This window comes from Vanellus vanellus, assembly GCF_965231255.1.
Source record: "Vanellus vanellus genome assembly, chromosome: 4".
Classification (NCBI taxonomy): domain Eukaryota; kingdom Metazoa; phylum Chordata; class Aves; order Charadriiformes; family Charadriidae; genus Vanellus; species Vanellus vanellus.
In genome coordinates this window covers 53,747,203-53,772,950 of record NC_138909.1, presented here as the reverse complement: position 1 = coordinate 53,772,950, position 25,748 = coordinate 53,747,203, and the positions used below count along the sequence as shown (strand labels likewise).

Sequence of the window (25,748 nt, the reverse complement as noted above, 5' to 3'; positions counted from 1 at the left end):
ATTTATGTCACTTCGTCCTTTAATATCCACATGCGTACGTATTTACAAATACACTGAGAACTACAGATTAACGATCTTCTTAAAACATCCGGTAAAAACACCATTTGAACCAAGAGCCCGAAGCGGGCGGGGGGGAAGGAGGAAAGGGGGTTGGTTGTTTTCGGAAGCAAAACCACAAGCCGGTAACAAGCCGGTAACAAGCCAAACTCGGGCGGGCGGGAGGAGCCGGGCAGGTGCCTGAGGGCACAGCCCGGGGCTTACCGCCCGCCCCGCTGTGGCGGCCACAGCTCCGGCCACCACCCCGAGAGGGCTCCGCCGCCCCGCTCGGACCCCCTGCCCGGCAGCCTCTCCTCCCTCCCTCCCTCCCCACCCTCTCCTTCTCCATCACTTCCTCTCCCCCCTTTCCTCGCCGGCCCCTTTTCCCCTCACCTCAGACCCTTTTCCTCCTCCCCCCCCCCCCAGCCCGCCCCGCCTCGCCCTCTCCCTTCTCCTCCCCCCCCTCCACCCCCGCCGCCTCGCCCCACCGCTCTCACCCTCCCGGGCTTTCAGCAGCACCGTGTTGGCCACGATGTTCTCGATTTCCATGGTCGGGGGCTCCTTCCCCTCAGGGCAGCCGGAGTGGAGGCCGCCCCTACTGCCTCCTTCGCCCCCTCCTCCAGCCCCGCCACCGCCGCGACGCCCAGCCTCCGCTCATCCGGCCCCGCAGGACCTCAGCGCCGCGCTCGCCTCTTCCCCATCACCCGCTGCTCGCCCCGGCACCGGCCTCCCCCTCCCCGAGGGCGGAGGCAAGGAGCAGGCAGCAACCGCCCGCCCCGACCATGGCTCTACCGCCCTCCTCAGCCAGCTCCGCCTCTGCACTCCTGTGCTACCGCCCCCTCCCTGCTCCCAGAGACTACAACTCCCAGCACGCCTTGCGCCAAAGCGCGCGCCTCCCCCTGCGGCGCCTGCCGTGCTCTGCCTGCTGGGATATGTAGTGCGCTAGACGCTTCCCGCCCTCCCCCCGGGCTCATACCAAAGCGGGAGGGGAGGAGAGTGGCAACTCTCGCGATAGCCGGGCGACGCTCTCGCGAGAGGTGCGAGGCTGCTGCCGCACGTGTGGTACCGCCGGGGCACGCCGGTTTGGGGGGACGCTGTTACTGCTGCGCTCCCTTCTCCGCTCCGCGCCCCCGCCGGCTCTCACGGGGTCTGGAGGGAGCGTCGGAGGGCAGTGGTCAGGCCCGAGGAGCAGTACGGGGTGGGTTGCGCCCTCCGGGAGCCATTTTGTTTGGCTTCTTTGCGCCTCCAGCCCTGTCGTCCGCCGTCCCCCCCTCGGCTGAGTGAGTACTGAAGCTCTCCTTCCCCTCACGCGTCCACGCAGGCAGCCAGACTAAAAATGGGGAAGGCAGCAAAGCGGAAGCGAAAGGCCGCAGCGCCCTCCGCAGCCAAGGGCCCCGTGAAGTCAGCTATGGCCATGGTCAAGAGCAACCCCTTTGAGGTAAAGGTCAACAGGCAGAAGTTTAACATCCTGGGGAGGAAGACCAAGAATGATGTGGGGCTGCCCGGTGTCTCACGGTCCAAGGCCATCAAGAAGGTAAGAGGACATCAAAAGTTGGGAGGAAGGATGGCACCTGTGGATGTAGTTGTGGTGGAGAGGTGATAAGCCTGGAGCCAGCCCAGGTGAGGTAAGAGACTGCCTCCATCGTGCACTGGAGGAGTAGCAGGTCACCTCGCCTTGCTCAGATGATGATGTTGAAGTGCCTGCTGAAAATGTCTGTCTCCAGTGCCATCCACAGGGTTCGGCAGTGCAAGTCTCCCTCATCTCATGTGTGGGAATATTCTCTTCCCAAATTACACGGGTCTGGAATACAATGGCACGTGTTGTTGGCAAGCAAATGCTGGACCAGAGTACAGGTGGTTGTAAGTGTTCACTGTGTTTGTCAGTTTTGGTTGCTGCAGGATGTTAAGCTTCTTGATAATGGTGTTACGTTGCTGTAATAGTGAGAACTTGAAAGGGCACTAAGGTATGAATGCAGTGAGAAATGTGTAGATGCAAAGAAAATACCATTGATTTGGAGAATATGCAGATGACTTTTTGTGCACTGGTTAAATAGTTGAATTGTAGAAGTATGTTGGGATGCAAAATAATGATCTGTCCTCATTGCTTTCATAAGAATGACCGTGCAACTTAATAATAGTAAATCTCTTATCTTCCATCCTTATACCTGTTTAAGTTGCCTGTTTTTCTTTCTCTACTGACATCACTAGCTACCTGACCAAAATCCATAATGCATAAGGGAGAGCGTTGTGTCATACTATTCATCTGGGATTCCAGCAACCTACCCTATCCTTGAGTGAAGCACTGGAATTTTTTATGGTCTGTCCCTTCAAACAAACCAGAAAAGAATTTAAAACCTTGGTAGCTTCTGTTAAAGCTGAAAAAAACATAATTTGAAAGTTTGCCCCAACATTCTCTCTGACGTGTTACATACAATTTGTTGTCAAACAGAATGTAAAGCACTTACTGAAAAGAGAAGTTCGTTTTAAAAATAGCGCAGCAAAAGGAAATGGGTAGTTTATAATTTTGCATGCATTGTGAGAGGTGATGCATTAAATAACTTTCTGTGCAAGAAGTAAATAAAAAGTAGAACTGGCACAGTAATAGATGAAACCTGAGTTCTGGTGTCAGTTACAGCAGCTTCTGAAAGTTGTGAATGCTCAGTGAGGCTGCAGAGACCTGTTGTAGGAAACTCAGCCTTTTCCTTCAGTGCTGGAGTTTGTGAGTTCATGGTAATAAGAATAGCAACGGTACCTTCCCATAAGATTCACTTAACATGTTTTAAATAAACCTGGAATTTTTTTTCAGTCTAAACATGGCCAGCATTTTCTTCCTTTAGAAACTATATAATATCTTCAGCATAAAATTATAAGTTAGCTTTCAGTCTTGATTACCTTTTGCCCAGATTTTAGAAAACTTTATGAATGTTTAATATCACATTTCAAGGTATTTGGGTTTTATTTAATAGTAAGGTAAAGCAAATGCTTCTCATGAATTAGATCACTAGCATTGGAAAAGTAAACCTGTATCCTTACCTTTGCCATAAGTACAGCACACACTACCATATAGTTCTGCTAAACTTCCTTTTACTGCTTTGATGCATAACCTCCCTGTGCTCAACACTAAAGCAGAGAGCTAAATGTATGTACCCACCGCCACCTGGGTTTTTTTAAGTCTTAGATGACAAGACCAAAAGAGGTTCAGCTGATGCCGGGGCTTTTGTGCATTCTTTAATATGTTATTCTTGTATACTAAGCTGCAGACAAATCAGAATTCTTTGGTGGCAATATAAAGTTTTCATATGTGATAAAATAAAGGTAAGATAGAGTATGCCTTATTTTATCTTCATATGGGCAGCTTGTAAGAGAACTTAATGATTCAATATGTTGTGTGAGCTTCCCATCTCTTTTCTCCTTAATTTTTTTCCTTCTCTTTCATTGCATTCTGATAAATTAGATTATGTTGCCAGGATACCATGGAGCCTTTGTTGCCTTAGCTTTGAAAGTAGTTATTCTCTTTGTTTTTCAATTTGATCTCTTTTTTTTTTTTTTCCTTCTAGCGTACGCAAACATTATTGAAAGAATATAAAGAAAGGGAAAAGACAAATGTGTTTAAAGATAAACGTTTTGGTGAATATAACACCAAAATAAGTCCAGAGGAAAAGATGATCAGACGATTCGCTTTGGAAAGACAGGTAAAATATAGGGCTTAAAAAAAACCCCAACAACAAACAACAAAACACACACAAAAAACCAAAGCCACAAGAAACATGTGATGTTTAAGGTTGGGAGTGTCCCCCTTAACAGAAGATTTCACAGGGTAATGCCTTCTTTTTTATTTTATATGTGAAAAAGCAATTTTTTTTGGTGGGAATCCAAACTTTTTAATGAGAACTTTCTGGTTTGGAAGACGGCTTTTTGACACAGAAATGTCTTTGAGCACTTTTGAGCACCAGTATGCAAGAAAGCTAGTTTTAAGCAGATTCACTGATTGATTGGTTTTCATTGACTGCTTTGACTACTGTGTTTTGGGAATTGAATTAGGAAAAGGCAACCACCATCAAGTACACTTTGAGATTTCAGTACAGCTGTTGAACTGCAGCCACTTCATTTGCTAACTAGAACGACTCTGTAACTTCTGTCATTCTGCAATGTGAATTGTACTGATTTTTCTGCCTCATCATATTCAATGTCCGGAACTGAGTAGTGTAATAATCATAATCTACTGATAATTTGTGTAGGTTACAGTCAGTTTCGTTAGGCCCATAATGCAGCAATTCAGAATTGATGTTACTGATGTACAGATAAAACTTAAACTTCCTTGGGTTTTCTAAGTTTCTCTGTTTCTACATTAGTATAAGAATAAGACTTCCCTCACTTAAGGTTTAACGTATTTGAATGAAAGGATTGGTCTGGTAGTACTCTTAAAAAGAACAGCAGAAATGAGAATCTCCTCAACTAGCATTAAAAATACAGGCTTTATTAATTTGTTGCCTGGGAACTACAAACTTTTGTTGTTTAATTGGTTTGTTTTACTATTCTTAGCAAAATTATGGAAAGAAGAATATCTATAATCTTAATGAAGATGAGGATTTGACTCATTATGGCCAATCTTTGGCAGAAATTGAAAAACTAAATGATATTATTGATAGTGACAGTGACACAGAAGAAAGAGGAACACTGTCAGGTAAGACATCAGCTAGTATCCCACTGCTCGATGTTCTTATTCACTGCTAGTTTGATTGTTGGTACATGTATGTTATTTGTTCTGTACTGTCTTTCAATGAGAAAGAATATTATGTAATTGGTTGGGATGTTTAAGCCAGATTTGTTTACTTCCTAACCACACAGAACAGCTCTATGGATTTTAGCAGATGTTAAGTTGGGACCTAAATACTAGTTATGATATTAAAAAAACATATTCCTACCTCATGCAAAATGTTTGTCCGTGCAAGTTATGGGTCCAGCATCTTTCTCTTTTGGTATGGTTATTTCCATAGGGGTGGGAAAAGTACATGATTGATTCAATAGTTTTAGTTGCTTCCATTCTCAAAGAATAGGGAGATATTGTCCTAGCAGCAACAGCCCTCATGTATGGATTTGAAAAGGAGTCACAATCTACTTTTTTTTTTCCAGCTGAGTTAACTGCTGCTCACTTTGGAGGTGGTGGAGGCCTCCTCCGTAAAAAAGCATCAAGTGGGCAGCAAGATGAAGAGGAGGAAAAACCTAAATCTAGGAAGGAGCTCATAGAAGAGATGATAGCCAAATCTAAACAAGAAAAGGTGAGTTTTTAACCATGACATAAATGAGTGTGATTAAGAAGATGTCATAATTTCTGTCTTTGCAGGATAAAATAGCAGTGGCATAGAAAACAAAGGAGATGGCTATCTAGAAGAAAAGTCCAAGCTATTTGAATTAAGTCCATCTGACTTTGTAGGCATTTTAGGATATGCACTGAATATCTGCCATTCTGTTGACTCCTAACTTGTTTTCTGTATGCAACCATTGTGCCATTCAGCATAACTCTATACTGCTTCTTCCACAAAGGATTTTTACACCTTTAAAATATGAAATATTTAAGACAGCATTTTGGTTTTACGCTGTAAATACTATGACATATTCATCTGAACATAACTGCTGCATTTATTTTGTTTTTGTCTAGCAAGAGAGGCAAACTCGGAGAGAAAGTGCATTAGAACTCACAGAAAAGCTTGACAATGACTGGAAGGAAATCCAAACACTCATTGCCCGCAAAACCCCAAAGTCAGAGAGAAAAGACAAAGAAGTAGAAAAACCCAAGGTAAGGTTTTGGCTACGTTACTTTCTTTTGTTCTAATAACTTGTGGGTTTGACTTGTAGTGGCTGAAGTATAAGGCAAAGTTCATCGCTTTGTAAAATTAAGTGTTGCCTGCTATTCACGTTAAAGGAATGCTACAGTTTTAGGATGGTTTGGTTAGTTGGAGTAATACAGGGGTCTATATGATTTATCTGATTTAATTACCTATAGCTTTTCATTAGTTATCAAATCTGAGAGAGGTTGTAGGTTGAACAACACTGTTGGTTACAGCTTATTTTTATAACATGTACATTTTCATGAAGAAAAAATAGATGAGAACATTGACTTAGTTTGAATGCCTTTGCAGTGTTGCTTGGATAAAACAACTTTTATTTCCTTGTTGTAAATTGGGTACTGGTAAAAGGGCATGAAAGTATTTAACTTCTGAATAGAAAAAGCTTTGAGACCATAAGATATCTATCATTTGTATTTTATACTAACAGAAATAAACTTTTAAATTAAGAATAGGCACTGTAATAGATTGCACTTTTTTTTTTCCTTGTAGATGTTTTGTATTATATTGCAGAACATTGTGAATTTCCATTTATTCCTTGGCAGTAGAATTTGGTTTTTGAAAGACTGAACTGATCTTATGTTAAAACTGTTCGTAAATAACAAACAGAAGATACTGGATCAAAAGTTCATATTTTGATGTATTGATTTTTGTTTTTAAGATGTTTCATAATGTGCTGAATAATCTGGTATGTTGGTAATGTGTTATCTTAGTCAAAAGTTTTGTCATCATAATTTGCTGAAAAAGAAGATTTGATTCCCTTGCTTCATGTGTGTGGATCTAATTTAAGAATTATCAAGGATGCAAAGTGTGAATTAGTAATGCTCTGTAACATTAATGTTGAATTGGAGAAATTTGTCTAGTCGTAGGTAAGAAGGAAAATTCGTAAAACTGAATTTTAAAGAAGCTCTGTGGTTTAGTGACTTAGGCAGGTATCAAGAAGATTTTATTCTGAAGTCCAGTGTAATCTCTGCTACTGACTGTTTTCCCAAGTATGCTGCTTAAACTCACTGAATATCAGCATCCTTTTTCGTTTTCTTTAAGATAGACACCTATGTAGCTAAGATAACAAAGACGTAGTCTCACAGTATAAAGTGAAATGTAAACTATAAATTTATTAATTCTAGCTGCTTTTTGAGAAAATAGTATTTTATTAATAAACAGTATTCTAAAGTTTTTCAATTAATACGTGAACCAGATTTTATTTAAGATCCTATTTGTAAGTTTTTCAGTTGTAACTTAAATAGAGGGGGAGGAGAATTTCTCTTAAAGTGTTCATTCCAATCCTTGTCTTAATATTGAGTCAAGTGTTCCCGTAGCTTTCTTTGGAAACAGTATTTTCCTTACACCTTAACAGTCTTGTTTCTTAGCTGTTGATCTGGCAGAGGGGTGGCTGCAAAGCAGAATAATAAAACTTAAGATAATAAACAATTATATAAATATTTCTTTAGCCTGATGACTATGATATGATTGTTCGAGAACTTGGATTTGAGATGAAAGCAAAACCTTCAGAAAGGATGAAGACAGAAGAAGAATTGGCAAAAGAAGAGCAGGCACGACTCCAGAAGCTGGAGGTACACCATTTATGGTTTTAGATTGTTTTACGGCCTGTCTTTTGGGAGTGACCGCTTATATTCATTGCTTGACCTTAGATTGAAAGTGGCGGTACTAAACTGTAATTCATCAGAGACTGAATTCAGGAAATCTTCGGTTTGTGTTTTCTTTGCAATCTGATATTACAACAAAAAAACATAGACTTAGTACGTGACTAGTGAGGTTTATGAAATGAGTTGATCTTTCTTCAGTAAAATGTAATATCACTGCAAATTGCCTTTAAATGTTTTAAATTATTCAGAGTTGAGAGGTGCTTCTAAGTCAGTAAGGGGGAGTATCGTGTTGCACAGCAGTTGAATTAATATGCTGGCGAGTCATTTATTGTTTTCTTCTGGTATTGCAAGAGCCTTCCAGCGGTAACATGTATACAGCTTTGCTTTGCAGAGCAATAGGGTTCTCTTCAGAAATGTTGCATGTTCTTTCTATTACGTGGAGCTCTGGGTCTTGGGGAAAGAATGAATAATTTGGGAAATGTTTCTCTTCTTTTTTCTTTTGGCATACTAAGAACACATTTAGGATCACAGGGATTCAGTACCTTCAGACTACCTCAGAACAGCTCGGTAGTAATAGCAGAATAGAAAGAAGGATTGTTCTTCTTTTCTGTTCTTGTCGTCTTGTTTGATGCACAGTCTATCTGGTTGCCCAAATGGAAATCCTTATGTAAATGATTGGTTCAGATATTGCCCATTGAGTCTTTTTACAAATTGAGTATATCTTAAAAATCTTAGGATATGGTTGTGTTTACTACAGGCTTGTTAACGCATATGGGAAACACAGATAAACACTGCAGAATCATAAAATGCTTTAGAAGCTTATGTTTTCTAGTAATGATGCAATGTCTCACTCACAAAAAAGATACATTTTAAAATGAGAGAACATAATGCTTCTCGTAAACCCAGTTTTAAAGCTTTCCAAATAAGACAATCCAGTTGTGTATGTGCTCTTGCCAGATTGCACTCCCCACAAAATACAAGGTATTGTCAGCTTTTGCCCGTAGTTTCTCAAGTTGCTGGTTTTTCTTTTCATTAACTTGTTGAGTAATCCCCACTAACTTTTTTTTTTTCTCCTTGATTTTCTTAGCTGTAGTATTTGAGGGATCTTTCATTCGGGAGCCATCACTTGATTAATCTAGATGATTCATATCTCTGTGTGGTATTTCTTCTAAAACACAGGCAGATCGACAACGTCGAATGCGTGGAATAGATGAACAAGCAAATAAAAAGAAACCCAGCCACGTGTCAGCTGATGATCTAGCTGATGGCTTTATCCTGGACAAAGATGACAGACGTTTATTGTCCTACAAGGTAAGGCTTAAAATTTCAGAATTCTCAGAGTTCTGAAAAGAAGGTAGGAAAAGCAGGGTCAACAATGAAATCACCGATTTGCTCAGGGCTTTATCTAGTCTGTTTTTGGAAGATATCCAAGAAATGGAGGCTACACATCTCTCCAGGTAGCCTGTTCCACTGTCTGTGCTTACCGTGAAAAAGTTTCTCTTTATATCCAGTCTGAACATCTCTTGTTTCAACTTATGCCTGTTGCTTCTCATTCTTCTGCTATGGACTATGATTGTTCTGGCTTCTCAATGATCTCCCTTGCATGTACTGGAACATGGTTACTTGGTCCAGGCTGAAGAAGCCCAGGTCTGCTTCTCCTCTTAGGGCAGGTGCCCTAGCCCCCTGACAATCTTGGTGGTTTTCTGCTGAACTTGCTGCAGTTTATAGACGTCTTTATCATATTTGAAGGCACAAAACTGGACGCTGTATTCTAGGTAGCCTTACAAGTGTCGAGTAAAAGGGAATAGTTGTTTCCATCAATCTATTGACTATACTCCTGCTTTTATAGTAGCCTTCTGTGCTGTTAGCCTGCTGGGCTGAAGGGAGGGCTTTAGCCTTCTGGTCGATTTTTTTATTTATTTTACTTCTACTGTATTTGATACAACTTCCATGAAATTTCAGCCTGAGAATGAGTGGGTTTCTGAAAGAACTCTTCCCTGTGAAGTAGCTTTGATAAGGTGGCAGAGCAATGTAACCTTAAAGCTGATGTAGTGAGTCACCCTGACTGTGGTGCTCATGGGTGCATACTGATCCTCTCATCCTGTTACATTAAATAGCAAGGGAATTGCTGTTGCCCTTGAAGGGTAGAATACAAATTGTGAATGTGAGTTTAAACCGATGATTAATAAAATCAGGATGGGAATAAATATTTATCTCATATGCTATTTTAATTTGTAGAAGGATTTTTTTTTTAACCAACAACGCTTCTGTAAGTAATGTTGATTTTTTTTTTTTTCATATCATCTGCCTGTAGTTTTTACTTTTGTGTTAATTATTTTAGTTATCATATACTACCTCCCATTCTTCCAGTTTCTTACAGCCCCTTGGAAATACCCTACTATTCTTATATCTGTATGCATGTTCTCTCCATAAAATCCCTTCTTTGCTGGTGCCACTGCTATTCACTGCTTGGTCAGGGTAGCAAGGCTCAGATCCTGTTCATGTGTATTTAATGATAGCTTTGCATGGTGTTTCTGGTGAGGTGCTGTCACGTTATCAGTGTTTTAACTGGCTTATTTTCTCTACTAACAGGATGGAAAAATTAATATTGAAAATGAAGAGGAGGGGGAAAAAGACAAGGAGGAAGAAGAGGAAAGTGGGAAGGAAGATAATGAGAATGAAGAAGAAAGTGAGGAAGAATCTGCTAATGAAGATGAGGAGGATGGTGCTTCAGGTAGCCACTCTGATCTTGAATCTGACCTTGAGAGTGAAGAAGAAGCTTCAGGGAATAAAGAACAGAAGAAACACAAGACAAAAGAGAATGAATCACAGAGTGTGGAGGAACCAGATCCAAAAACGGAAGCTGCCAAATCAGAGCTTCCCTATACATTTGCTGGTAAGCAAAGGACTGATCCAGAGATCCTGTTATCTTCAGGGGATTTATAACCAGTCTCTTTCTCTGCCCTGTAGGATCTTGCGTATTCCTGTTCATCCATGAAGTTTTGCTTCACAGTTGTCCTCTAGTATCGCAAGAGTAGCCAGTAATTGCTGTTCTGAGTGATCAACCCTAATTGTGCTATGAGCAGTGGGAACCAGTTCTGTCTCATCCCAGTGCTGTTTCTGCTCCTCCAAGCACCCTTAGAATTGAAAGATAAATACTGAGGAGAAAAATGAAAATATCTATACTCTTTTCTGAAGGCCGCTAACACATCCAATCCAAAGTGCTAGGGGTTTACATAAGGGAGCCAGAATAGTATTCTATTATCTGTCTATACTTACATAAAACAGGGTTACTTTCTCTAGTGTTTGGATTGTCATTCTTGTCAGATAAGATGCTTGGAGAGGCGAGATTATGAGGCTTAATCCCTGTGATGTAACATAGCAGTATTGTTAAATAGAGGCACTCAAAGTTTTGACTCCTTTTTGGTTCTTTGCCTAGGAGGAAGAAGGAGGCACATCTCAAGCAGTACACAAAACATTCATTAATATTAAGTACATAATGCATCTAACTATTGTCCTAGTATAGATTTCTCTAACAAAAGTAGCTGTCGCAAGATTAAACAACCTTTCAAACAACTTCCTTAAGTACTTGCATTTTTCCATCAAAAGGAGATAACATATTACACAAAGCCTTTTAAATTTAATTCAGCTTTTGCTTTAACCAGAAAGCAGTCACATTGAAATAACTCAAAAACTTAACCAGTTAGGATGTTTTCTAGTATGTGAACTTATTCAAAAGATGAGGTTTTATTCTCTTATGCCAAGTTTGGTTTCTTTGAAATTATTTTCTGTTAGTGTCGTGTTTCTTACTTTTCTTAATATCCTTCATACAAAGCTAGTTGGGTGTGAGTTAAACTCAAAGCTAATTGTATTATGGTAAATCTATGCTTGAATGTGTGCTTAAGTTTACTTCTGCTTTGTGTGTGTCAACATAGTTCTTAGCTTAGGCAGCCAGTACAGGATGAATTGAATGTTGATCATTCAAAAACACGATGTTATTTTCTGATTAATGTTTCTATATATAATGTTACATATATGCTGATAGGTTATTAGTGTTTAAAAGGTGATTATTTAAAAGCTGTATGGTATCTTTTTTTTCTGAATAATAACATTTTCAAATTGGAAATTTGTTAGATGTTCACTTGAATTATGTATGTTAAGTTTGAGATTTTTGTCTCATCAATTTTTGTTTTTACTTTCTAGTTCCTGAGTCCTACGAGACATTTAAGTCTTTATTGGCTGGAAGAACAATAGAACAACAGCTTATTATACTGGAGAGAATTCAGAAATGCAATCATCCAAGCCTTGCAGTAGGAAACAAAGCAAAGTTAGAAGTATGGGGCTTTTTTTGCGTTGTGTTGTTTTGTTTTAAGGTTAAAATTAACTTTGAATTCCAGAGTAAGCTTTAGTAAGTATTCAGGAAGCAGTATAAAACATACATGCTTCTATGTTGTGAATAGCACTAAAATCAACGTATCGCACTTCATTTTCTAACTTCTGTATCACTGTTCTTATGTGCTGTTTAAGTACATGTACAATGAAAAAAAAAAAAAAAAACAAACTAATAATTTTAACATGTTATGTTTCTTGCAGAAATTGTTTGGCTTCCTTTTGGAGTATATTGGGGAGTTAGCAACTCTGGATTTACCAGAGCTCAGAACAATTGACAAACTGGTCCTGTAAGTAATAAATCCTATGGACTTTTTCTCCTTTATGATTTAAAGACAAAAGCTACCTAGGGTAAAGCATTTAGCATGTTGTTTGTTTCAAATAGTTCTGTAGGGATTGTAGGCAACTATTAATTCTCCAGCCCTATAGTCCTTTAACTTTGTTTTATGTATTGCTTGAGCTATTACTTGTAGCAAGACATTTTCAAAACCTCAGAATGTAATTTTTGATCTGCAAAATGCTTTTCATGGGTAGTGGATGTATGCACGCAAACTTCCATATATGAAGTTATTTAGACTGCTGATTAAGGATTTTAAGCTTTGCAATGATGGTATGCAGTTCCCTTTGTAATCTTTAATTTTTCCATGGGTTTCCAGTCTATGAATTCACTCAGGGAACTATATGAAAATGGAATGAAAAGTGTTATAATAAGCTCATATAAAAGTTCCAAATAAACACTTTGCAGGAAGTTGTCAATTTGGCATTGTCTTCAAATACCTGACAGGCAGTTGTGGTGACAAGAGAGCCAAATTTCTCTCAGAGGTATACAGCAAAGGATGAGAGTCAATGGACACAAGCTGCAACAAGGGGAATTCCAATTGGATGTAAGAAAAAAAAAAAAATCTTCACAGCAAAGGTGCTGAACATTAAAATGAGTTTCCCAGAGATGCTGTGCAATCTCCACCCTTGAAGATACACAAAACTTGACAAAACCATGAGCAAGCTGATCCAGCTTTGAAGTTAGCTATGCTTTGAGCAGGGGGTTGCATCAGATCATCTCCAAAGGTCCCTTCCAACCAAAGTTAGTCTCCAGTTCCTATCTTGACTTTACAGGCCAGACAACTTTATTTCAATGAGTTATTTGTATGTAGTTTCCAGCATATGTTTTTTATTTCGTGCTAAAGTAAATAACTTAAAAAAATCTGTTATGTGCAGCTTTAGCATTCATTGCTCTGTTACTTTCATCAGCAAAAGCACTGACCCGTTAATACTGTCACACATGCTGGGGCTTTGTAAAAAAGTGTAAACACATTTTGTTTGTTTTCTAGAACTGGGATTTATTAATGTCATATTTTAAACTGAAAATAATGGAAAAACTCTGACCAAACAGATGCAGACTCCTGACTGCATCTACTTGTAGGCATTAACCACAGGCCAGGAGCTGACCTAACTTTGTGGGTATTTTTTTCTTAAGTAATAATTTTGCTAACCACATTGCTGCCTCACATGTTGTTTAACATTGCCTAAGAGTATTTAGAGTAATGGGCTGCCTAGTATGTGCCAGCATACCTCAGTGCAGTAAAATTAAGAGATTCAGAAGGATGTGTTTTAACCATAGCAGATGATTTGGGAGTGTATTTTAAAGCTTTAAATTATTTTTTATTTAAGATTTAGAAACTACCAAATCAAATATTATCTCACAAAGCCCAATGAAAAATGCATGTCTCTGTAAACTAGGTATTACAATAATAATCTATATGCTGGGTGGCTCTTTCTAAGAAAGAATGATTTGTTTCAGAGAATTTGTTATTGTTATAATATAGATGGAACACAAGAAATCTTCCTACAGGTGCTTAAAAATCAGTTTATTAACATCAATGGTGTAACTTGATCATGACTTAAATTTCTTGTTAATAGGCCATTGTACAATCTTTGCCAGATGTTTCCTGAGGCAGCCAGTGACAGTATTAAGTTTATCCTTCGAGATGCTGCACATGACATGGAAGAAGTAATTGAAGTCAAAGGCCGTGCAACATTTCCAGGTTTAGACACGGTAACGAATACATACTGCTAGGAAAATATCTTGTTCTTTCCATTAGTACAGAAATGCTGCTAAATGTGAGAGGACATTAAATTCAATTTTATATTTCAAAGTATGTCATGAATTATTGGCATCTATGACTTTTTAAGTTTCTCAGTATTTTAAATTGTTTTTCTGGAGATAGGTTGTAACAAAAAACCCCACAATAACAACAAAAAAACCCTGAGAAACAAACAACCACAAACAAACAACTCCCCCACAGGTTCTTCAGAATAGAAATGTGACTCTGTAATATTAATAAGAGGACAATATCTTAAAATTGCTAGTCCAGTTTTCATAGCAGAGCATTCTTTGTTTTCCTGATGAAACATAAATGGGTAGTTCTAGGACGAAGTGGTATTGTCAGTTATGTCCTGATTTCTTTAATTATGTTAGGTGCAAATGTTTTTAAAAGTGCTCCACAGAAGTGTGTTCCTAGGTTAACAAAAATAACAATGAAATATTATTATGGGTGTAAAAATACAACACTTCTTAGTACTTTATATTTGATAATTGCTAAATTAGTGACTCGGATAATTGACCTTTCTTTCTTATATTAGTAATATTTAAAAGTTTCAGTGGCCACACTAAATGTGAACAGACTGCTTTTTCAGTGTCTAGGTAAATGGCTATTAGGGAGTTCAGGAATGGAGTGTATGGAAAATGAGTATTCGTTTATTGTAGTAAAAAGTTTCAAAGACAAACCATAAGTCAGTAATCCAAAGGGACCTAATTGGTTTTTGTCTCCCAGCTTGATGAAGCAGTGCTACCTAATGGAATAATTAGACTATTGAAAGAAAATAGACTGAAGGATTTGCTTAGAAGATGTGGTTCTTACAGCTTGAAAAAATATTTATATTGAGTTCTTTTGAAGAGTCTTTATTCAGGATGTTTTGGATTTTGCAGGAAGTGTATTGTAGAGAGCTTTTAACTTCTATTTTTGTTTTGTTATTGGTGTCATTAGGGTGACAGTAACACTTCTGACTTTCATTCTCTTTAGTGGACTTTTTCGGGTTTCAAGCCATCATTACCTTTCTGGGGTGGAATTATATCACTTTCCTATTCTCAAGCACGTGTTTGAATGAATGTTCCTTAGACCAGTTGTGTTAGTAGACCTCAGATGTGCCTATAGTTAATCTAACCTGAAATTTGGACTGTGGTATTTAGTAAATGAAACAGTTCAGGGGAATACTTGTTTATGACAGAAACTTCATAGAAAGAAACAGAGCTGAAACAATAAAACGTTAGTTGTGTCTAGCTGACTGTGCATATATCCACTTAGGTAACTTTCAGAATTACCTCACAACTGATGTTTAACATCCTTATGGTCTTGACAGGAGGTTAATTGTAGCTCTCTGACAAGTCTCCTTCAGTAAAAGTGTACCTAATCGCTGTTTAGTTTTTCTGGCTGCAACCACTATTTGTTGATGTGTGCTAATGCCTGAGGGTCCTGGTTACTTAATTATCTGTGGTGAGGACCTGTTGAAAGGTGTCACGGGTCCTGTGTGGCCACTTGCTCATTTGTTTGTGGTGTGAGTGTATGTGTTGTGGTGGGCTGAAGGGGGTCAGATTTTCTTATGGAGTAAATGGGGTTGGGAAGCATAGTTCCTTCTTGCTTGTTCTTTCAGCTGCCTCGTTGAATTAATGCAAAGTTACAACTACCGTGGATATTCCATTTTGTCATGTAACTTAAACAGTCATCTAAATAAATAGGTCATGTATCATACCAGATTTCTCAAAGTGATGTACATTGGAGTGTTCTTAGACTATTACATTGCAGTTACTCATTCATCAGTTACATACGTGTAAAGTCAAGATCCTGGGAATAATTTCTTACTATATTTTGCCTTACTCTGTTTTATGTGCTATCAGCTTATTTATTTGAAGATTACATCTCTGCTGTTTCCAACTTCTGACTTCTGGCATCCAGTTGTAACACCTGCTTTTATGTACATGAGTCAGCTCCTTACTAAGGTATGTCTATGATGTTGCATCTCAGTATATAACTTCATTTCCTTTTTCCTTCCTAGGACTCCGAATATATGTGTTAGTGTTGATGTATATATTGGAAATGTACTGAAAAGGCAGCTTTATGTTTGCTATAGTCACAGATAGTAATAATTGGAAGAAAAAGTGAAGAGGAAAAAACCCTTGCAAGAGTACACTCCAACTCAAAACCATATCTAATCATTTTTTCAAGCTGCCATACAAGAGTTCCTTATATGGCAAATTACATGGGACTAATAGAACAGACTGAACACAGTCTGAAATCATTCATTAGCGGTTTCTCTTCTATACATTGCATTTGTTCCTACTAAGAAAGGTATTTACTTAAAAATTGGCAATATTTGTTTTCCTTGAAAATGTACCTAATGCAATGCGTTGCAGTGCAATTAAAATTTATGTCCTTATTTTTTGATCCAAATATCCTGTTTATATGTTTTGAAAGTTTTGAGCTAGTTGTTCTACTGCTGTCAGATATCCAAGTTGTTCTGAGCCTTGTATTTCCTTGGTTTATTTCTGAAGAACTTTTATTGTTTGTGGTTTAGCACCTTCTAGTGGCTAAACCAGTTCTGACAGACTTCTTACTCAATTCTGTATACAGTATTTTTAGTGAGGGCAAGGGAAAGCCAATGTTTTTCATGGAAGTCCAAAGGGTGTAATTTTGTAGATTTAAAATGTATACAACTTATTTAATATTTCTGCTTTTTGGGAGATCCTGTATTTGTGATACATAGCTTTCTAACTGTGAATGTTTTGTGCCTTTTTTTTTCCTTCTAGTGTCGCATCACAACGTTGCAAGATGTTATTAAAGGGTTATTTGTATGCTGTTTATTCCTGGAATATGTATCTCTCTCCAGAAGATTTGTACCAGAACTCATCAATTTTCTTCTTGGAGTACTTCACATATCTCTACCCAAAAAACAGGCCCAGGGTGAGTTTGTTTAGAGTAAATGAATAATAAATTGTAGTACTAGGGTTTATCTTTTAAATTCCAATCAAAATTTCACACTGAATTATTTTTTTTTACAAAAAAGACCAAAATCGTCTGCTAGGTTAGCCATACACAACCTTGATTCTTGGGCATCTTGCTGTGAACTAGATCCTATAGTGTTGTTGGCAGGAAGGAAAGAACTGAAGTTATTAAAGGAAATGAAGTCATGTTGCCCACAATACAGTATTTTTGCAATATTGTTCAGAACAGACTGTGTTATGGGACTGTGGTTTGAAATTCACAGTCCCTAACAGATTCCCAGTGAGTACTCTGTATCTTCACAGGGAGGCAGCAGCTAATGTTGCAGTGTCTCCCGCTTCAGCTAATACCTGTATCACCGAGATAAATGAGAGCAGTATATCACAAAGTTGGTATTTTTTTTTTTATTTATTTGACATGGATTTGTTGTAGTGTAACAGAGGGCAGCTATCCTCACAAGCACAATTAGTCTGTGCTGTAACATAACTGTGTAAACTTAGCAACTTGCACAGACAATAGGGTAAATAAAACTATTTTTCCAATTTGATCCATATGCTAGCAAAGGATTTTTACTTAATAGTCTTCCTCTTTCTTGGTGTTTTTTTTTTCCTTTTGGATTCATTTCTAGCTTTAAAGTTATTCTAGATCTGGGGCTTTTTTGTTGACAAGTTTAGTGACCGTAATTCACTTATGAGGAACTTTGTCAGAGCATAATAACTAATTCATGTGTTAGTCTCTCTGGGTCACTCTGAGTATCACTTAGCATGTGTGATGAGACTCTGTAGGCAGCGTATTCTCAAGTGAAAAATTCGATTATTTGTTGGCAAACTAGTAAGACATCTGGGATTTAATGAAGTACAGGCTACGTATTTATATGCTCATCACTCTTGATAAGATACCTGAAGAGTCTCTGTTCTCTACGTAGTCATCAGTCTGGTGAGGAAGGTTCAGCTTCTGTTGCTGCAGTATTCATCTTCAGTAGTACTGAGTGGTTGTCTGGTTGTCTTGCAGCTCCCTTCTTCCCCCCCCCCTTAGGATTGTTACGCTTTTCCATGCTGGCCTTTTTTTTTTTTTTTTTTTTTTTCCCTCTTTTGAGTTTTTGAGCTACTTATGATCCCTTTCTCAACAAGCTTAGCACTGCAGTTTCACCTTTATTATCTTGTATGGCTGTACTCTACAGACTTTCTCCCAGCTGCTTCTCACAGCTTAGCAGTTTCCTCTGAAGTGTGAGCCAAGATTGCACAGCTGGGCTGCATCAGACCTAAGCCCTGGATTCTCGGAGCAGGGGCAGCTGAACTCTTAGAAGGAGTTGGGAAGAGGTTAGAGTGGGTGGGTTACATAGCACTTAAAGTATTTTCTCCTTTATGTAATCTTAGAAATGTTTGATCTACAAAGGTTTTAGTACAGTTAAAATGTAAGATTCTGCAAGATAAGAGACTATTTAAAAATATTTAATGGTAATTGATGATCAAGTGTTAGCCTTTTTTTTTTTAATTTCCTTTGTATTTCTGTTAATGATTTTGCACTAGTTAAATTTGCATGGTGTTGGTTTCTGTTAGCAGTGAGGAAAAGCTCAATAAAAGATACATAAGAGGCATGGTGTTCTCTTTGAGAATGTTTCAGTCAGTACTGATGTTTTGAAGTTATCGAAGTATCCAGTCATGTTTTCAAATATTCATGGTGGAAGTATTGCTGTTAAATATGATGATTAGGCTGTCAACACGGATTATTTTAAAATGAGCACAAGTCCAGTTCTCTGGAATGTTTATATACTGTCATGTGAAAAAATGTATTTGGGTTCAATTTTGACAGTAAATAGAATCGTCAAATAGAGCTCTTATTGTTTTAATTTTATGAGCATGATCCATTAATTTCTCACATGAAAAAGCTATATGGAATACAACTTCATAGAAGACTGAAATAGAGTCTGCTTTAGACTTAAAAAACAGTTATTACCTAAAAAAAGGAGAAAAGCTGGAGGTGGAAGGAGTGGGAAGAAATTGTCATTGTTGATAACCTTAGCTAATGGAATTGTTAACGAGATCTGCTATCCTCTCACAAGTAAAGCAGATAATGAGACTCCCATATCTTAGTTCCTGATCTTGCATATGTCTGTGTGTCGTAATCTCATAACTTTGGGTCTCAAACTTTATGAATCTTTATTTAAGCATACTGTCTTCTGGCCAGTCTGTAAAGAGCCATGTACAGGTTCTAGAGCATGTAAATAGTCTTAACTTAAGGTTTGAAAAAGTTTTCAAGTAAGTTCCATTGTAAGCTTGCGGGATGTAAGGAAAACAAAAAAAGAAAGAAAAAACAAAAAAGGTCCAGCACAGAGGCTGCAAATTGTTTTCTCCCTTAGCCATGAAATTCCTCAGATGCTTCTTTCATGTTGGTCTGTAAGTACCACTTTGCAGATCAGCTCATGATCAGAAGCACAACGATTCTTAGGTGTTTTCTGTGTGCTCTGCCCCATTATGTATTCTGTGTTCTGTGGTATTCTTGTCTTAAAACTACTTAGCTGGAGTGGGAGAGGACTTTACAGCATGTACCTGAGGGCCCCTGCTGAGAGGACGTGGGTGGGGCTTGGTGCTGTAGTGCAACTGTGGGCTCTCCCTGCTCCAGGTCACTGTGCTGCTTGACCACTTTCTGGTCAAAGCCTTCTGCTTGTAACTCCATGGTAAAGTCCTGTGCCTCCCCTTTCCTTTTAAGCATATCCACTACTCCATCCTCGCTGGCATTTTAACTAGTCTGCCCTGTGGGGAACAGGATGCAATGTACCTATGTGTCTTCTCTCCCTCCCTACATAGAGTCGTAGAATGAACCCTGGAATGGTTTGGGTTGGAAGGGAACTTCAAGATCATCTAGTTCCAACACCCCTGCCATGGGCAGGGACACCTTCATCTTGACCAGGTTGCTCAAAGCCCCATCCAACCTGGCCTTGAACACTTCAGGGATGGGGCATCCCCAGATTCTCTGGGTAACCTGTTCCAGTGTCTCACTATCCTCAGAGTAAAGAATTTCTTCCTAATATCTAATCTAAATCTACCTTCTTTCAGTTTAAAACCGTTACCCCTTGTCCTATCTCCAGGCTCCCTGATCAAGAGGCCCTCTCCCTCTTTCCTGTAGGCCCCCTTTAGGCACTAGAAGGCTGCTATAAGGTCCCCTGGAACCTTCTCTTCACCAAGCTGAACAACCCCAACTCTCTCAGCCTGTCTTCATAGGAGAGGTGTTGCAGCCTTCTGACCATCTTCACAGCCCAGCTCTGGACCCACTTGAGCAGGTCCATGTCATTCTTATGTTGGGGGCCCCCAGAGCTGAACACAGTACTCCAGGTGGGGTCTCACAAGAGCAGAGTAGAGGGGCAGAATTGCCTCCCTCGACTTGCTGGCCATGCTTCTTTTGATGCAGCCCCGGATGCAATTGGCTTTCTAGCCAATTTCTAGCTAGCGCACATTGCAAGCTCATATTGAGATTTTCATCCACAAATACCCCCAAGTCCTTACCAGGGCTGCTCACAAACCACTCATCACCCAGCCTGTATCCATCCATGTTTGGGATTGCCCCAACCCAGATGAAGGACCTTAACACTTGGCCTTGTTAAAGTTCATGAGGTTCACACATGCCCACCTCTCAAGCCTGTCCACGTCCCTCTGGATGGCATCCCTTCCCTCCAGCATGTCGGCCACACCACACAGCTTGGTGTCGTCAGCAAACTTTCTGAGGGTGCACTCAGTTCCATTGGCCATATCGCCAACAACAATGTTAAATAATACAGGTCCCAATATGGACCCCTGAGGGACCCCACTCATCACTGGTCTCCACCCAAACACTGAGGTGTTGACTGCAACTCTGAGCGCAACCATCCAACAAATTCTTTATCCACCAGTGATCCATCCATCAAATCCATGTCTCCAATTTAGAGACAAGGATGTTGTGTCTGCCAGTATCAAATGCTTTTTACAAGTCCAGGTAGATGACGTCAGTCACTCTTCCCATATCCACCAATGCTGAACCCCATCATAGAAGGTCACCAGATTTGTCAGGCACAATTTGACCTTTGTGAAGCCATGTTGGCTGTCACCAGTCACCTCTTTGTTTCCATGTGCCTTAGCAGAGTTTCCAGGAGGATCTGCTCCATGTTCTTACCAGGCACAGAGGTAAAACTGACTGACATGTAGTTCACCATGTCGTCTTTTTTCCCTTTTTAAAAATGGGGTAGTTTTTCTCCTTTTCTAGTCACTGGGAACTTCACCAGCCTGCCACAACTTTTCAAATGTGATAAAGAGTGGCTTAGAACTTTATCTGCCAGTTCCCTTGGTACCTTCGGATGCATCTCATCAGGTCCCGTGGACTTGGGCACATTCAAGTGATGGTCTTGAACCTGATCTCCTAGGGTGGGCAGTACTTCATTCTCCCAGTCCCTGCCTTTGGATTCAGTGAATTGGGTGGTGTGATTAAAGCACTTACCTATGGTTGTACCCATGCTCTCTGGTGTTTTCCATTATTTTTGAAAAACACAATACTGATAAAGTATTTTTTAAGACAGTATGGTTAAAAACGTAAAAAAAGTTCTTGGGTTTTCTTCCTTCAGAAAGCATGCTTAGAATTGATCTTGTTTAATGATGATTGTTCTTGGTTTTTAGGCTATACTGTCGTGCATCCATTTACACCAGTGGGGAAGAATTTAGAACTGCTGATGGTGTGTGATAAGAAGGATCTGGAAAGTTGGCAGAAGCAAAATCTGCCATTGAGTATTGTGACAAGGTTAGAGGAAAACAGCAGAACAGAATTGAATCATATCAGGTACGTAGGGAATGTGAACAAAAGAAATTCCAAACAGACCATTTTTTGGGTAACTTCAGTGACAAGAGCTTTTTAGGAGTAAAAATAGGAATTGTGAGTTGGTCTGCTTTACTTTTATGGTACTACTCTGGCATATGAAACTGCTAATGTTTTGCCAGAATCTTATGCAGAGCACTTGTTGGAGTGCTCAGCCCTTCCATTTGTGGATGTGAACTGTGGAAGATGACGTAGAGGCAGAGGAGGTGCTCAGTACTTTGAACTGCCAAGCTCTTCAGAAGCAAATAACTGTATTTACATACAAACTACGTAAGAAAGTGTCGCTTAAGTAATAAAACTTAAGTAATGTTCAGCCTCATTTTTCACCTTGTTCATGTGTTACAGTAGAACTTATTTCAGGGATGAATAAGCATTTTGTTACGAAGTTCAAAAAGAAACCTAAACCCAAAATAAGTTTTAGAACTTCAGAACCAGTACCAGAACACTTTTAGAACCAGTATAAAAACTTCTTACTCTACAGAAGTGGCAAAGACACGATACTGGCTTGTGCTCTGTGCACTGACATTTAGATTTGTTGCTATGGATTTCTTGGCTATTTGCTTATAGTAGGAGGCTGAAATTTCTAGTGTGAATTAACAACTAGAAACAGCCTTGTAACTGGTTCTGTCAGGCATTCTTAATATTAGACACTCCCAGATTTAATTAATTTTATTCATTTTACTTGAAAATCCACTACAGGTTTTGCAAGTGAAATTGTTAAATTATTTTGTGTGTTAACAGGTTATCGTGTCTAGCCCTGTGTTTTGACCTTATTAAAAAATGTGCAGCTTTGTATGAGTCTTTACCATCATTCCATGAAATAATGCATCCTGTTAGAATACTTCTTACACAACATGTGCCAGTGAATGAATATCCTGAACAAATGCAGGTACGTGTTCCTCAAGAATGAAATAATCGATATGATTATTTTATTAATACATTCTGTGATCTTCATCTGTGCTTAAACAAGAACCAAGTATAAGCATCAGTGAATTTTTTTTTTTTTTTTAAGGATCAGGCGTTTGCCTTTTGTGGTCTTTAAAAATCATAGTGATGTTTCTGTGGAAAAAACAAAGAGCGCAGAATGTTTAGAAAAGATATTTTTTCACTGAGTATCTTGCCCCTCTAATTGAAGAGAATAGCACTTAACTTGTAATAATGTAACATTTCATGTTTATAAGAATAGTAGTCCAGTCATCCAGTTGCTCTTGTACTTTTTGTAATGAAAATTATCTGTAAGACCTTAGTAGTGTTTATAACTGTCTAAGTAGAACTAAAGTAAACATGCCTGGTCAGTTACCTTATTTAGAACAGGGCAGTTGTTGATTTTTATAGCAATGAGGTTCAAATTTTTAATCTGTCTTTTCTGAATGTAGCAGAATTGTCCTCTCCTCAAAGAGGCATCATGAAATATCCTTGGAGAACAAGATTTTGTAATGTAGTGATGGAGTATGGCCTATGTTTTTTGCCATCAAAATAAACAAAATGAACATTCATTCATGAAAGTACCCTGAAAGGCATAGTCTGAGTTAAACTGGCTTTAGTCTTGCTTCTTCCTCTGTTAGGTGAAACTACCTGCAGACCTTTCTTATTGTCCATGATACCATTGGAAACTTCCAAAAGTGTTTAAAAATTATCCACCTGCAAGGCTTACAGCATTTCGGTGTTAGCAATGTCCTAGTGAACAGCAGTGATTTTACCCATAAAAAAAACATAGGGGGAGAACGTTACTGTTGATTAAGTTTACAATAGTTTGTGAATTATGGTGTCTTTGATATGCTTTTAAAATTGTAATTTGATTTGCATTTTCAGGAATGGTATCACAGTGCTCTGAAAGAGCTAGAGAACAAAGTAAAACACTATACCCCACTGATATGTGAGAAAAAGAAGCCAGTGCCATTGAAACAGTACACGCCTAAAATTGTCAAAGTGTAAGTAAAGCAATGCTTCATACAAAGGAAAAGTGTGTTTAAACATTAAGATTTTCAGCAAGCTAAAAGCATTTGGAAAAGAGGACATAAAACATATAACTGTTTTTCTGGTAGATTTTGTGCACAAATCACAAGGGACCAGCTACTTGGGTGGTAGGGAGGGAAAGGAAAAGGAAGAAGGAATTCTAAGAAATACAGCAAAGATTATCTTGTAGAAAAAGTAGCGCTGGAAATCAACTCTTGCCCATATAATTAATTTTAAATGAATAAATTTCAAGATGAAAAGAGGGTGTTGATATTATCTAATCAGGTGCTTTAACAAAGGGGGTGTTGGTATCTAATCAGGTGCTCCATCAAGCATTCAAGTGTGAAGAACAACAGTGAGTAGTTCATGTGTATATGAAGGTAAGGATGGATGGTGAAAGTACTGAGGGATGCTTCACTGGTGCAAAAGATAAGGCAGACTATTCCTGTACTCTTCATCACAGATTATAACAAATAATCAGTCAGATTAAGCATTCCTTTAACCATACTTGCCCGGTTCCTCTCTCTCCCCCAGCCAAGCAGCTTTCTACCTTCCAACAGCAGCAATGACAAAAAACGTGGGGTTTTTTTTCCCCTTCTTTACAGAGCTTGTAATGACCATGTGCACTTTTGTATTCTGTTTTGGAATTAAATTTTTGGTTTTGTAGATAGTAGAACAGTAGTCTGATTCAGGAAGTCTGCCTTGTATTTGCTGCTGACTTATTTAGCTATGTTGGTTATCCACAGGGGCATAAATTGTCTGCCTTATTTATTCTAGTAATTGAAGAGGACAACTTTCCTCCACCATACTGTACACATATATCCCAAGTTAACTGATGAGACTTTTTCTGTAGAATTCACCAGCAGAGAAAGTCTGCAAAACCTGAAAATACTATTGGGAGATTCCGTGTTTCTCCAGACATCTTTGATTCTTTTACTCTAGCTTTTTCAGTCAGTTCAAAATGCAGGCTACACATGGGGGATTGAAGTGTAAGTGTCGTCTACTTGTTGTCTGCATGATGAAGACATGCAGGTAGAAGGTCTGGTGAGTCTTTCTGGTACGTTCATTGGGCAGCTCCTTCTTTTGCAAGTTAATCATATAATATGCAGGAATTAAAATACTGAGTTAGTATTCATACAAAAACTCGCTCCTTATAAACATGAAAAAGTTGGTTTTGTTAAGGTGTTCTATGCTCATACATACGTTCTCATTTCAGTTTAGAGTTTGGAAGAAAGCAGGGAGGCAGCAAGAAGGAGCAAGAAAGAAAGCAGTTGGTTCAGAAGCATAAACGTGAACTTAAAGGAGCTATTCGTGAGATTCGGAAAGATAACCAGTTTCTGGCTAGAATGCAACTTTCAGAAATCATGGAGAGGTAATATAGCCTTTGTTTCAGTACCAGTTTTGGGGTTGTTCTGCTGTGTGTTCATTTCTTTGCTGCGTGCCAAGACTGACAATAATGATCAACCATGTTAAATAAAATTGGACACTTTGGGGGAAAAACAAACATTTTCAATAGAGATCTTTTTACATGTTTTCAACTTTGCAGTTTCATTTTTTTAGTTTAAGAATATGCACAATGTTTTTATTTAAAGCATGTGTTGGTAAAATTTTAGAGTTGGGGGCCTTTTCATAAATGAATAACTATTGTCTAAATATATTTATTTTCCCTAATGCAATCTTTCTGAAATATTTTATATCTTGAATGTTTGTTTTACAGAGATTCAGCCAGAAAAAGAAAAGTGAAAGAGCTTCTTGGTAGCCTTGCTACACAGGAAGGTGAATGGAAAGCAATGAAAAGGAAAAAAGGGAAGAATTAATTTGGACTATCTACAACAGGAAACTGTTTTTACTGCCATATAAAATACCCCAATCTTGTGGCTTTTGAACACATTTTAATTGCATTATTTGGATGCATTCGTTTTGAGGAGGCAACATCAGATCTGTCTGAAAAAGTGAACCTGCTTATTGGAAAAATGCACGGGTCTTCACAAGGAAAATAAATATAACACCTTTGTATCTGG

The 25,748-nt window shown here is 38.8% G+C and overlaps 1 protein-coding gene across 1 annotated transcript; it reads left to right on the top strand.

Moving 5' to 3' along the window:
- Positions 1 to 1,085: 1,085 nt before the first annotated feature.
- NOP14 (NOP14 nucleolar protein) lies at positions 1,086 to 25,748 on the top strand. Its single transcript, XM_082482736.1, has 18 exons — positions 1,086 to 1,570; positions 3,594 to 3,728; positions 4,579 to 4,720; positions 5,170 to 5,315; positions 5,696 to 5,833; positions 7,334 to 7,456; positions 8,669 to 8,800; positions 10,082 to 10,385; positions 11,693 to 11,823; positions 12,083 to 12,168; positions 13,796 to 13,931; positions 15,831 to 15,932; positions 16,740 to 16,893; positions 21,576 to 21,735; positions 22,513 to 22,660; positions 23,584 to 23,702; positions 24,944 to 25,099; positions 25,445 to 25,748. Exons 1-18 carry the CDS (start codon positions 1,373 to 1,375, stop codon positions 25,542 to 25,544), a joined length of 2,610 nt encoding a protein of 869 aa, XP_082338862.1. The 5' UTR covers positions 1,086 to 1,372; the 3' UTR covers positions 25,545 to 25,748.